The sequence below is a fragment of the Vigna umbellata genome, chromosome 5 (genome assembly GCF_029865625.1).
Source record: "Vigna umbellata cultivar VRB3 chromosome 5, Vumbellata_1.0, whole genome shotgun sequence".
Lineage (NCBI taxonomy): Eukaryota > Viridiplantae > Streptophyta > Magnoliopsida > Fabales > Fabaceae > Vigna > Vigna umbellata.
In genome coordinates, this window is record NC_142169.1 from 42102459 (window position 1) to 42117422 (window position 14964).

Here is a 14964-nt window from a genome sequence, read left to right on the forward strand (position 1 = left end):
TTTTAGTGTTTTCTTTTTAGTTCTGGCTTAGTGCTTTTTTCACAAAGAAAGAGAGTATAAATGAACCGTTTTTTCAATATTTTAATCTTTCAATACATATATGTTATTGTTATTTAATTTTGCCATAAAACTAAGAACCTTTTTGAATAGGGCAATCTAACTTTAATTTATTTCAATGGCAGGAAATTTTCTCCCGCCGAGGTGAATTAGCAAAGTTTTATAATGGCAAGAAATTTTAAATGGCAGGAATCTAACTTTAATTATTTTTGCAATCTGTGGAGTATTCGGAGTATGCAGAAGTTGTTGGGACTCCTCGTCTAGGGTATTGAAGAAGATTATTGAAGAAGATACAAAGTATGGGATTGGAAGAAGATGTGGCAGAGTATGACTTGCGTCTAGGTTTCGTGTCTAGGATTCTTCAGGTTGTGAAATTTGAGATTTCTTTGCAGGTTTATTGTGAAGCTCGATTCAAATGCAATTCGAAATTGATTTTTGGATTTCTTCTTAATGGTTTGATGCATAAAAAAGAAGATTTCTAGGTGATTTCTGGATGATGCTTCATTGTAATATAAAATGATCTTTTTTTAAATTTTTTAATCAAACATTTTTCACGTCAAACTTAAAAAATTTCATGTAACACCTTGCTTATGTCACGTATAAAAAACTTACCGGTCAATAAAAAAAATTGAGAAAAATCCACGTAAAGAACTGCGGATTTAACCTAGTGAATACATAGTTATTCTTCTCTTTATTAAATAAGTTAAAACTAAATTAAACCAATTATAAAAGTAATAAAAGTAAAAATAAAAAAAGTAGTTTAATTTCCAGTCTTATCCTATCATAAACTTTGACAACAATAACTTGTTGTATGCCCTATCGGGCACATGCCAGGAAGGGTGGTGCAACTGTGCCCATGAAAAATGGAAACCTGTCAGCTCCTTCTTCAACAGTTTCTTACAACCAGAATATCGACTTCTGCTCCAAAAAACTAAAATACCTTTCTTCTTGTTCAGTCTTCCAACTTCATATAATAATCTATCTGCAACAATTGCTATCTGCAACAATACACACCTGCAATTTCTCTGCAATTTCTCACACTGCAACAACAGTAGTTGTGAAAAATACTAAAATATATTAATTTAAAATGATTTTTTAACAACTAAAAATAATAACATATAATATGGGATTTGTTCTTAGAGGATGATAGCCACATCTTTTTCTGACACCACTGTCCCTTATCATTTCTCCAATGGATATACAGCTTGTCACTGCCAAGTGGCATCATCCTCCATGAAACTTCAGATAGCACCCACCATGTGCTTCAAGCTTTAGATTTCCTTTCATTTTAAATATGCATCCAAACCCAGATGAGCAAATAAAAATAAAATTTGAAACTGTTATTTCAGAAAATTTTGAAAAATTAACTTCTCTATGAATTACTTTCAAATTATAAAAAATATTTTAAAATTTTTTCTTTTCTACAAGTATGAAATAAAATAAATAAATAGATTTATTATGTTTGATATGTTAAACCCATTTATGTAGAAGAAGAGACCACAATTATTTATGTTACTGTTACATATAATGATTATGATTACGATGTGAAGTAAACGTCAAATTGATTCTTGAAAAATCAAATGATCCGTGTTACCAACATATAATACTATAAAAACTTGTTTTAATTCATAAAAATATAATTTAATTAATATGTGTAATCATTGAACAATCACAACATGTATTCTGCATATTTTGTTGTATTTTTAAAGTCATTAAAATTTGTTTTAAAGATGATATTTAAAATGGATAATAATATGCGAGAAAATTTTTTTTATAACATTTTAATATTATTTATTTATGTATTATTATGTGATTGGTCTAAAATTATTTTATAATTAATAATAATAATCATAAACATTAATATAAACAATCGTGGTACGTTAGTATAGTATTAAAATGTTATAAAAAGATATTATTAAAGTATCATTATTTATTTAAAATAGTTACTGCAGAAGTACTTTGATTATATAAAATTTGTGATTTTATGGTAGTATAAGAAACTTCAGTCCATGCTAATTCAAGTTTTTTTTTAATTCTTAAAATTTAATAATATTTTCATTTTGACCAAATCTGTTGAATTTTCTTACGATTTTATTTTTATTTCTAATAGCCGTCAACTGGTCCCATGTTCATTTATTCCCATGTAGCAATGTTTTTCTCGCAGTTGAGAAGCACAAGCACCATTTTACCTTAGGAATTGTGTGTTCTCTCTCTCTCTCTCTGTGTGTGCTGATGTCACTGTCTTTATTGCTGTTAAAAACTCTTCTATATACTTAGTTCTCATAGTTGTAGAGACAGAGAAAGAGAGAACAAACGAGGTGCCTCTGTTTCGAGCTTGTAGAAACCTTCTAAGTTCAACAAGTCAGAAAAAAAAAAACAGCCTTTGCCCTTAGCTCAGGTGGAGTTCTAATTTTTCTGCAACTTGTCTTTATGTTGAAAATAATGGTAATGATTAAAATGAATCATGGGGTTCTTTATTTTTTCATGAAAGTGAAAAAAGTTTCATCATTTTCTATGTTTTCAAAGTGTGCTTTTTGTTATGGAAAGCTGTTTTTCTTTGAGTTTGGGTTTGTTTATGAGGCTTGCAGAGTTAGTTGAGCTTCCTGTCTCAAAATATGCTCAATTTGTTGGGTTTAATGTTTTGTTTAGATTCTTGTTTTTCATCGGTTTTTGTTTCTCTGGGTTTGTAAATGTGCTCGTACTTTCTATCTATGGCCGAGAGTTGAATTTTCCTTTTTGGGAGCTTGGGAATTGAATTATTTGGTGATTTATTTATTCAGAGTTCAGAATGGCAAAAACCAGTCATGGTTCCATTTCATTGGTTTGCTTGTTCACTCTTCTTCTAGTAAAGTTCCAAACGTGACCCACTCAAAGTCTTTCTCTTTCTATTCCTTTTTTTATTTTTCATTTTAAAGATTTGTTTATGCTTATTTGATTATTCAGTTTTCTGGTACAGATTATTTTATTATGCTTTTAAAGGGTGTGTTTGCATAAGGAGTCAAAATCCGGCACTCAAAAGGGTCTTTGCTTATGATTTTTCTATTATATTACAAAATCACTCAAAAGGGTCTTTGGTTATGATTTTCTATTCTACACCAAATCTAAAGTTCTTTTCTTTTTGTGCCAACAGATAACTGATTTGCTTAGCCATGAACAACAGTGTTCCTGATTGGAATTTTGGGAGTGATTCCTGCATCACCAACAATCAAAAGAAGCCTATGGGGTGTGTGCAATTTATTTCTGTCAAAGCAGAATACTGTTCTTGTCCCAATTTAACTCTGCTTAAATTGTAACAATCCATGTGATGTGGTCAAATTCTACAGGGTGGACCAAGAACTTGTGGAGCTTCTGTGGCAAAATGGTCAGGTAGTGTTGCACAGCCAAACACATAGAAAACCAGTAGTGAATTCGATCACACCGAGACCTCTTCAGAGGGCTTTTCAATCAACACTAAGGACTAGTGAGCCATTTGGGAACTCAAGTAACTTGATTCAAGATGATGAGACAGTCTCATGGATCCAATACCCTCTTGAGGATCCATTGGAACAAGAATTCTGTTCAAACCTTTTATCTGAACTGCCACAGTGTGATGTTGAGTCCTATAAGCAAATCAAGCCATTTGAAGAGGCAAAGTTTACCAAATTGGATGCTTCTGGTGCCCCCCATGTGCTTGTAAGTTCACAATCACCTACTATGAAATCCTCCTCTTTTCAGGAACTCTCAGGAATTCCTATACCTGCTCCAAGATTCCATGTTTCTGATTCACCTCAGAAAAATAATAATGACTTGGGTGGTGGACCATGTAAGGTTCAAAACTTCTCTCACTTTTCACCTACCCTTAATGTTTCTTCAGCATTGCCTAATGGGCGTTTTAGAGACAAAATCACTGGTAACATGTCAAAAAATGAGGTTAGAGAGTGCTCATTGATGACAGTTGGATCAAGTTACTGTGGTAGCAATCACATGACCCAAGATCCAGATGCTAGCAGGGCATCAAGCAATGGTGTTTGGACTACTACTTTATCTGTTGACCCTGAAGCTGTCAGAGATGATGTGCCAAGAACAATTCCTCTGAGTGAGAAAGGGAAATCAGAGAAGCTTGAACCAACTGCTACTTCGTCTTCTGGTGGCTCAGGTACTAGTCTAGGAAAAACTTGTTCCTTATCCACCAGAAACCAGAGCCAAAAAAGAAAAACAATAGACGTGGAAGAATCTGAGGATCATAGTGAGGTGAAGCTGCACTCTCTGTAGTTATTATCTTCATGATTAGATTCTTTTATTCTTTGACACTGAACTACATCTTTATGTGTTATAGGACACAGAACTTAAATCACCAGTTGGCAACAAGACATCTCAAAGGACAGGGTCGGCTAGAAGGAACCGTGCTGCTGAAGTGCATAATCTATCAGAAAGGGTGGGAATTTTAGCACATTTCTTGTGAAGTTAATTTTTGTAAACTTTGTTCTCACAAGTGCCAGTGTTTTTTGTTGAAGCAGAGAAGGAGAGATAGGATCAATGAGAAGATGAAAGCATTGCAACAACTCATACCTCACAGTAGCAAGGTTAGTTATAATAATGAATGTGGACTCTACTGTCATAACTTGTTCTTTGGAAATGCATTCAGAGTCAGATAAAGCTGCAATTGTGATTCTCTGACTGCTCCGTTTAAAGTGACACAGTCAACACAGAATGTGTGAAATTTGCTTTAAAAAAAGAAGAAAGAAGGAATTTGTTGATTTTTTAAGGATAATGAAAATCACTTCTGTTGAGAGCCATATTTAGCATAAAACAATTGGATCAGATTTGGACAAAAAAAATTGAGTGAAGCAATCAAGTGAAGAAGACAAAATGCAAGTACTTAGATATTGATTCTCCACTTTATATGATCTTATCATATTGTCTTGAAAACTAAGTAAGGAATGTATCTGCAGACAGACAAAGCATCAATGTTGGAAGAGGCAATAGAATATTTGAAATCACTTCAGTTACAACTTCAGGTAAATGTGCCACACAATATCTTGCACATGAAATTTGTCTCACATTACTAACAAATGAAATAAACAATTTTGTTCTTGGTGCTAGCTAATGTGGATGGGATCTGGCATGGCACCAATGATGTTTCCAGGAATTCAGCACTATATGTCTCAAATGGGTATGGGAATGGCTACTTCTCCTTTCCCTCCCATTCAAAATCCAATGCAATTACCACGAGTACCTCTTGATCATCCAGTATCTTCATCTCAGACACCAAACCAGACATTGATGTGTCAAAATCCTATTTTGGGTGCCTTTAATTACCAAAATCAGATGCAAAATCCAGCTCTTTCAGAGCAATATGCACGTTACATGGGCTATCACCTTATGCAAAATGCTTCTCAGGTAACAGGTTTCTTTCAAGAGAAAGTTATTTCTCTTTTTCCCTCCTAAAACCCCTTATGTGTTCTTGATAAGCTTCCCATAGTTTACCTATTGAAACTAATTTTCCCTGTTTTTCACTTTTGTCTTGAAGCCAATCAATGTATTTAGATATGGTCCCCAGGCAGTACAACATAGTCAAACAATGATTACACCCAGCAACAGCAGTGGAAACATGAGTGGAGCAGCAAATATTGATGAGACTGTGAGTGGCAAAATGGGTAAGCCATTTGCGTAGTTCTCCTTGCTTTGACGAACATTAACATGAGCATACCACATCAATTATATGGAGAAGTTACACCTTTTTCCTGTCGGTAATAAGATGGTGACAAACAGATGTTAACTTGTCACCTTGTACATTGTAGACACCAACAGAACCTTTTTCTACAACAGTCACCAGTTCTTTATATTGAATAACCTGCATGAATAGTCCTTGCTCCATAACTTATTCAAACCCCTTGTGTTTGATAACATTCTTCCCTTGCATATATGATTTTTTCTGTTGCATACCTCTGTGCGATTGGCTGCAAAAGTTGTTCTCATTTTCTCTGCTATTCATAGTATATGTCAGGTTTATATGATAGAACTTCTACTGAGTGCTTAATTTCAGTACTGCATCAACAAAAAATATGCCAACACAATTTCATGGCATTCTACAGTTTTCCACTTCTTTTTATTCCTATCTTTTATAGAAAAATTATTTTATCTTGAGAATTCATATGCTATAATTTTCATTAACTGTTCTTACTTGTCATTGTTCACAGGTTAATTAGTTTAGAAGAAAGCTTATGAGAACCTACGGCATAACTAACAAGATAATTGCAAGATGATAGAAGCCCTTGTATGCTTTCACAGTATGTCTGCCTGTTCATATATATATATATATATACACACATATATGTAGTTACTTATATATGAATCTATTGTACAATATTGGTCAAACCAAAAGCAACAAGAATGGGGTAAAATTAAATAAAAAAGAAAAGTTGATATCTAGAGGTGATTGGTTACCTTATGAAAAATTATTACCTTCCATACAGTGATATAATAAATTAATTGTAAAAAGAAAAAATAGTTTTGGTAAAAGTGACTGTCTACCTTTAAAGTAATACAGTTGCTCTTTTCTCATCATGCATAATTCCTTTATTAATTGCTTGGACATTTGGTACATGAAAAGGGTCCTTTTTTTTATTATAGATGGAACATAACATATCTGTGTGGATTTTCTTATTGTGCTGATGTGCAAAGGCAGGGCTATAATTTGTAGTATGTGAGCCATTCATTGTTTAAAATGTAATAATTAGTTGCTATGAAAGGACTTAAATTAAGATGCATCCCTAGCCTATAGCATGCTACCTTTTGATGGAGAAGATTTATTCAACTAGATTAGGTCATATTTTTTTCCTTGTTTTTCAATAGCTTACATTATGTTATAGCCTCCTAGAGTGCTTGCATGATTACCAAAGCACAAGATTTTACCAAAATCAACATGTTGGGTGAGCATGCATAAGCCTGAAAAGGTTAGCTGATGCATGATTAGTTGCTACTTTAGTCTTTCCTTCTCTCAAACTACAAATCACTTCCTCATGGTTTTTCTGCTGTCATCAGATAGTAATTATTCACAGGTGGAAAGGAAATGCTTAACTTAACAATTTTTAGCTTTTTTTTTTATTTTTTACATGTCCTGAAAAAAGGAAAAATGTCATGAAAATTGAATATGTACCCTCCACTTTTGTTTGTGATGGCTTTATCTTTAGTCAAGCTACAAATAAATGTTGTTGCTGTGGTCCCCTGCATCAAAACTAAAGGTAGTCAACTAACTGCTAAAATTTGGATACCACTAAGTATATATGTACACCAAGTTGTTTTGTTTATCTTTCCATGGGACCTCAAAAATAGACACTTGCTGAATCCATGAGCTATTTCTGCAAATGGGGTCCCCCTCCTCAATCAGAATGCCATGAAAACTAAGCAACTCACACTTTAAAAAAGCCCTTGGTCATGGTTTTGTTACATATCATAATCCACACTTTATGACCCCATTTGCACACAATTCTCCTCCAATTTGCTATGTTCCTTCATCATCGTCACCTTTCTTTTTCTCCTTTCCAGGTTCTTCCACCTTTAACTAAATAGCAGCCAGCATCTGATATATGATATGATATGATATTATATGATCCTTAATCGAAGGGTTTGCATTGGATGGGGGAATCAACCCTGATAAAGCTCCAAATTTGTGTAGTGTGGTGGCCATGCAATTTGTGTTGTCTAATGAAGAGTTTGAGAAAATTTGTAGTAGACAGGTCCTTCATTATGGCCCAGTTTTGTTCTCAGCTTCTGTGTCCCATCAGGTAGAGCATTCTGCACAGTTTGTAGATCTGAGAAAGTAACATGATAGAGCTCATTTTTTTTTGCAATCATTGTGTCTCGACTCAACTTCTCATGAGAACAACTATTTTTCTCAATGACATCAACTATGGAATATATAACATTGTGCTTCTTATCTCTCTCTCTTCACTAAAAACAATTCATGTCAGATGAATGTTTCACTTGCTTCACTAACAAACAACTCACATCACCATAAACAAACCACTAAACTTGTCTCTGATTATAATAATACTCTCAAAACTGTTTCTTGTGCAGTTTAATGCAACCAAGACAGTATTTTAATTCTATTACTGTCCCAAAATTACAGTATTCAAGATTGTTTTTGCACATAATAATAACAATAATAATATGTTATTTGTTCAACCAATTTTACTGAAATACAATGATTTAATTTATTGAAGGTAAATTAAAAATAAAAGTTAATAGTTCACTGAAAACTAAAACCCTAAGTCAAATTTTTATTTCTTTTTTTTACGACTAATACAGTAACTCCTTGTACTCAATTTTTTTCCCTCAGATTTTTTTATTTGAAGAAATTGTGTGGGGTCCACTCGAAAATTAAGATAACACGCGTCATCTAAAAACTTTATTTATCTTCCAATAGCTAAGCAACATAAAACTATTACTATTATTAGACTAACCAACGATCATGTAATCTTATATTAATTTAAATATTAATTGAGTTTTAAGCATTTGATAAATTTAAATATCTTTAGTTAAAAAAATTAAAATGTTTAAAATATATGTGTTTATTTTTAGTTGAATATTTTATTGTTAATAAAATTATACGATTGTTAATTTTGTGATTTGATGAGAGTATTTGTTTTCTTTATTAAATTGGTCTTATTTACCCTATCTAATGAGAGAAAAAATACTTAAAATTGTATTCAAAACTTAAGACAACATTTAACATGGTTTATTTTGGTTTACCTTCACTTGTGTTGAAATAGGAAGAGTAAGTTTTATATCAATTCCATTCAATATATATGTTATTAAATTAAGTATATTGAAATGAGTTACAAATATTCCTCTTACAAATAATGAAAGTTTATGCTTCTTTTAGAATAAAACCTAGCTACCTAAAAGTGTTACAAAATAGACAAAATAAAGGGTCAAATAAGATAATGGCATTAAAAAGTAGCTTTTGGTGAAACAAAAAGTTTTATATGATATATATGATATTGAAATAGTGTTGTTACCTTTCATTCTTATCCTACACTTGAAATCACATGCTTGGTGTTAGTGAGATGACATTCTTATCTTTCACTTCTTGACACAACCATTGGTTTTAGTTGCTTTTACAATAAGAATTCTAAAAATAATATTTATTTATTTATTTTCTCCTTTGTAATTAGGGTGTGTATGTGGAGACTTTCCTTGCTTGTACTTGAACTGCAAAGTGCTATCAAATCCCATCACCACTATCATGTTTCTTACCATATTCTCCCCTTCAATTATCACAAATTTGATTCCATATTCACTATACCCTTTCTTTCATTTTTCCCATGAAAAATATAATTTAATTTTAAAATTTAAAAGTAATAATAAAATAATACATATTTACTTTTATTTCACACACACTACAAAAATAAAATAAAATAATCATAAAAAAAGACAATATCAAACTAATGTAAAAAACTTAGTAGTTTAAAAGTATCGTTTCCTCAATTTTTAATTTTTAATTTTTAATTTTTAATTTTTGTTCACTCAAACATTGTCAATTTCCGAATGAGATTATGGTATATTTTTTTGAAGATAAAAGCAAGTTGAGTGAAACATGAAGTAGGAGAATGAAAATAAAGAAAGTGATGGGACCCATTGATGAAGATCTAAACAAAATGTGACATAGATATAATTAATTTTAGGCCATCCAAATTGGTTGTATTTGGACTACTTTTCTCCTCTATTTACCCCACAAACCCATCTCTTTCCTGAAGTGGCTATTTAGAAAAGGACTAATATCAACCCTCACAATATTTTTCATTGGGTGGTGAAAGATCATGTTCAGCTTCTTTTATATCCACAAACTGAATAAAAAAATATCACTTTATGCTCTCCACATGGCTAAAATAACCAACTGCATTATCAAACTGTAAGAATCTTAAGCTTTCACTTAATCATTGCCTTTCATTCTCCCTAATTATTGTTTAGTTGTTAAATCAATCACAAAGAATAACCTCGATTTGTAAATAAGTCCAAAAAACTAACAACAGGTTTCTATTGTGCTTATGACATAGTCGACTTATATCTTTGCTTCTTTCTTTCTAAATAAAGTTATATTAAGTGAATGGTCAAAAAGTTGTAGGATTCTTTTCGAGTAAATAGTGTATTCTTTCGTCAATAAATAGTATATACAAGTATAACTTAGTTTTTATATTAAAAAAAGGGCTCTTATACAATTAGCTTATAAATGTGAACATTTATTTGTGTAATAATACTAGGTTTCACATATATCTTTATACTTTAATTTATAAATTAAGTATCAAAATATATAACTAAGCATGTATCAAGTCTCAATATTCATGATAACATATGAATTTATAAAAAAAAAATCTATTGCGATATTATTAAAGACATATAATAAATATATTCTATCAAATACAAAAATCTAACAAATTCTAAGCTGTTCAAGTTCACATCTCAATCTTGATAGGTCAAGGTAAGTTTCACCATCTACACATTTACATGATTTTAAGATGTATAGAAACTTTTCTCCAACTTCTCACCAACCACATGATGTTTTAATCTATAAAACTAATATATATATATATATATATATATATATATATATATATATATATATATATATATATATATATATATATATTAACATATAGGTTTGTACTTAATACATTCATTACTATAAGTATTCACGTGTTATTCCAAGTTGCAATAGTGCAGAAATTACTTTAGACGTCCTTTTGGGCTTTTTACGTCCGACCCGTATCGAACGTCTATATGGGTGACACTAATGGGACGTCCGACCTGTTTAGTCGGACATCTATATAGACGTCCGACCTGTGCAGAATATGGAACGAGTTTGGCCTCTGTAATTCATTGGTCGTCTTTGTATACACTGACAAACGTCTATAAACGTCCGATGTGGCATTAACAGACGTCTAGTGGATATTTTTTAAAAAAAAATATTTATTTTTGTAATAAAATCACACCTAAAAAGCAGAAAATTGTCCCAGAACATTGTAATATTATATATCAACTCGTTTGAAGTTAACAAAATACTAAAAAATAATCCAAAACCTAAACTATGAAAAGTTAAAGTTAAACTAAATCTAAATATGTTGAACAACAATAATAAATCTTCCTATCTAAGTCCATCTTTGTAGAAGATAAGTTGTCCACTCCTGTCTTATCTTCTTAATTGCGTCCTCTGGTATAGTATATGTACTCTTGAAGCGCTACAAAATGAAGAAAGATGCATTATGTACCTATCTTACAACAAAGTTAAGTTGTTAGAAACTAAGAATCTAAATAAGTTAAGCATCATTACCTCATTCCAGTCATCTGTAATGATAGCTCGAATGATGGTCTTAATCCAAGACATGACATAGTACCTACATTCCCATGAATCTAACTGCTTGTTACACTAAAATGACAAACTAAATAGTCAAGCATTTAGATCATTCAATAACTAGTAAAATAAATTAGAATTATAAATGACTTACAACCTTTGGATACAGGACGGATACCCATTACTCTATTTACATTGAAAACACAAGGTAATATTAATATAACTATATTTATCATAAAATACGAAGGTCAAAATGAATTTGAAACATAAAAAGAGAAACACTTACCCTTGAAACATGTTTCTTAAGTCATTTTTCATCTTCCTGTGTAGCGAACAAAACCATACAATTTTACATTGTTTGGAAATGATGAGCATCGGCTACCAATGAGACCTATCATGATTCATAAATAGTTAGTAAACTAATTAAGAAAAATTTAATGAAATTTTACTTCAAGCTCCCATACCCATCAATGTATGGCACAAAGTATATGTCTCTGTTTGACTCAGCCATCCATGTTTCCAAATACTTTTGTTTGCTCTCAATTGTGATACCAGAAGGTTGGATGGTCTGAGGTTCAACAAATCCGTACATGGAAGACCGACCTTGGTCCACAATGATTGTGTCCATGTACCTAAAACAACAAAGTTAAGTTGTTAGAAACTAAGAATGTAAATAAGTTTAATATGGAAGACAAAATTAACTATCTTACATGCACCATAGTTGAGGGATGAAAATATTCAACATCTTGTCTCCCCCAATGATCTCCAGTGCATCATTGAATGTGATATATACTGGGACATGGGGGGATGCCAAATACTCTATTACCCCAGTACACTTCTACTGGTCCTCTGTTCAACCTGGGTAATTTTGTCATGAGCTTTGCTAGAGTATCAGCCTCTACTTCAGCCAAGTCATCATCTTCATCTATGACTGGCTGATGCATCGACTGCTTGTGGGGACGTATGAACTGAACATAAAAATTTCAAAGTTATCAATAAATATTTTTAAATTTAACATACAAAGACTAATAATAAAAATATTATACTTGTGGTGTAGCACTGTGTGACATGATTAATGCTTTAGGCCAGGCTATAAATGTTCCTATGGCCTACCCCACAAAATGAGAATTTCTGAAGTGGGTACAGGCACCTAAGCCTGGGGATCCCAAACCTAGTCAATCGTCACACGCACGTGGTGGGGTAATAGGGGAACACCATGAACAATCTGTCCTCCCTCAAGTACTCGTCCGACAGCCACAATGCGTGGGGGATCCCCATCCACCAACAACTCATACTGACCATTATACTCAGTAGGCTCTACAGTAGAGCATGATCCCCTAGTGCTAACCCTAGGTGGTGTGGGAGCTTTAGTGGGCAACCCCATGGTGGGCTGCGTCATGGAATGCAACTTCTCTTCAAGCGCTCTTTGAATTTCTTTTTGTTCTCGTAGTTGCTCCATGAATCGTTGCTCCATTGATCTCATGCTTTGGTTGAGCCTTTCCTCGCACTGAAGATCCATCTTCCTCAATGCCTCCTGACTCATGGATTGAGTGTTTTTTTGTGCAGGGCCAAAGTAGTCACGAAGACCAATCGCCCTAGGAACTCCACATACACGTCCTGCGTCCTCGGGCTTTCCAATGGTCATTGTTACAATGTCGTCCCTACCTTGGCCAACAAATGTTCCCTGAGTGTGCTGCTCAACCAACTCATCCTGCATATAAAAAAACATTGTAAGAAGGAAAATGCGATGATAAATAAACAATCAAACAATGCTTTGGTTTAAACTTACAATTTTTTGTGAGATCAAGGCAGTTGAGGAAGATGTCATTCTCCCGTCAGATTTAGTACGAGCAGCCTTCCATAGCTCGTACCTAGCAGGTGCAGGTGCTAGGTCGGGGGACTCAAGTCTTAAGGCCTCCGCTCGAGTCTTCCTCATCTTCTTCTCAAGTTTTGTATAACCACCTCGTGATAACACGTGTGGTGCATCATTTAGCCTTTGCCTTTCTTAAGCGGCTAACCTTTTACCTTGTGAAACCATGTATATTCATAAGTGTAAAATCATAATAAATTGCATTAACTAAAGACTCTATAGATGTTAAGAGACAAACCCGCCAGTCGGCAGACTCTCTAGATGCACGAAACTGCATCCACTCCTCCTGTGTGAGATTGTAGTGTTCCCATGGATTCTCATGTTGTCTGTCTCCAAAGACATATACACGTGTCAGTCTTGTCTTGAAATCCTTCCATCTGGTCGCTACATGGGACAACACTTTCTTTCTAAGTTGAGCAGTGTTTGGAATTTCATAATTTTGCTGTTTAAAATAAAGAGCATGTTAATGACATAAACCTATAAGAGAAAAAAGTATATCAAATTTATTTTTAGTATACATACCTGAATATTTGGCCCTGATGACACACCTGATCTGGGGTCAATGTCAACATGTCTCCTCTGTTTATCAACGCGTTGGGATGTCACTTCTTGAAATCGTGTGACAAATCGACGACGTCCTGATCCTAAGGTCGACATACCTGCAAAATATATACAAGGTTAGTACTACATCAAATATGATGAATAAGACAACATTTAAAGTCACTAAAAAAAATATCACAAAACCTATTAAGATATTGTTTTCTCTCATATCCCTTCATTGTGATCACTACGAATTGTGTGGATGTCATCGGCTACGTCATCGACCTTGTCTTCAATGGGTCTTGATGCAACAGATGTTGTCTCAAGTATATCAAGAGAATCTTCATCAGCATAGCCGTGCATGTTTTTTCCTTCCAAAACCACTGGCCATTTTGATTTGTTGAATCATTTACGTAAAATATTTGTCTTGCTTGACTAGCCATAACAAATGGTTCATCAGTGTAATTCTTCTTGTTGAGGTCCACCAATGTGACACCAAAGTCATCTATCATGACACCGGAATTGATATCAACCCATTTACACTTGAAAACTAGGACACTAAAATTCACATAATCAACTTCCCATATTTCTTGTATTATTCCAAAATAACTCATGGATACTGTGATTGGATATTTGTCTTTAGAACTAGCAAAGTGCACAGCCTCAGCTTGTAGTGTAACCTCACTATTTTGAACTCTACTTTTGTCATCTTCTACCTTTGTCGGAAAAGAAATATTGTTTATATAGTACCCAACATATGTAATGACATCTGTGTTTGGCCCGCGAGATAGCCTCAATAGACTTTCAGAAACATTTGGAGTCGCATAAATCTTTTCTTAAACCATTGTAAGAAGGTTGTGACATGTTCATTAAAATGTCATTTTTCACTCATTCTTGGGTATGTTGCCTTTATTTCCTTAACGTGTTCAGAAATGTAAGGAGTCACATCAATAGTGTTGTTTAAGATGTACAAATGAGCTTGATAAACTTCTTTTCTACTAACATAATCAATTCTCACACCTCAAACACCCTTACCTTCACATATAACTTGAACAAAATTCAATGGCTTCTTCTGCAATGTATCGCTTTATGATTGAAGCTTCTGGTCGATACTGATTCTTGACATATCCCTTTAAGATCTTCATGTATCTTTCAACAGGGTACT

At 33.2% G+C, this 14964-nt stretch overlaps 1 protein-coding gene and 1 pseudogene across 3 annotated transcripts; one reads left to right on the forward strand and one right to left on the reverse strand.

Moving 5' to 3' along the window:
• The first annotated feature begins 2219 nt into the window (after positions 1–2219).
• Positions 2220–7975, forward strand: LOC124820110 (transcription factor PIF4-like). Of its 3 annotated transcripts, XR_015786912.1 has the most exons (10): positions 2220–2455; positions 3188–3280; positions 3381–4287; positions 4373–4471; positions 4554–4619; positions 4989–5054; positions 5140–5436; positions 5567–5677; positions 6237–6326; positions 7585–7975. XR_015786912.1 is itself a non-coding variant. In XM_088116465.1 (9 exons), the coding sequence occupies exons 2-9, from the start codon at positions 3207–3209 to the stop codon at positions 6243–6245; spliced, it is 1629 nt and encodes a 542-aa protein (XP_087972591.1). In that variant the 5' UTR covers positions 2220–2455; positions 3188–3206; the 3' UTR covers positions 6246–6470. The 3 variants fall into 3 exon arrangements, 2 of the variants coding, with proteins under 2 accessions (XP_087972591.1, XP_047147703.2); XM_088116465.1 differs by lacking the exon at positions 7585–7975 and having other exon boundaries at positions 6237–6470; XM_047291747.2 differs by lacking the exon at positions 6237–6326 and having other exon boundaries at positions 2221–2455; positions 5567–5693.
• A 3859-nt stretch (positions 7976–11834) lies between these two features.
• On the reverse strand, positions 11835–14162 carry LOC148198378 (uncharacterized; annotated as a pseudogene).
• Positions 14163–14964: the final 802 nt, after the last annotated feature.

Coding starts and splice junctions, on each gene's coding strand:
- LOC124820110 (XM_047291747.2), top strand. CDS start 3,207: ATGAACAACAGTGTTCCTGATTGGAATTTTGGGAGTGATTCCTGCATC. Junction 4,472..4,553: donor TGCATAATCTATCAGAAAGG/GTGGGAATTTTA, acceptor TTGTTGAAGCAG/AGAAGGAGAGATAGGATCAA. Junction 5,055..5,139: donor CACTTCAGTTACAACTTCAG/GTAAATGTGCCA, acceptor TCTTGGTGCTAG/CTAATGTGGATGGGATCTGG.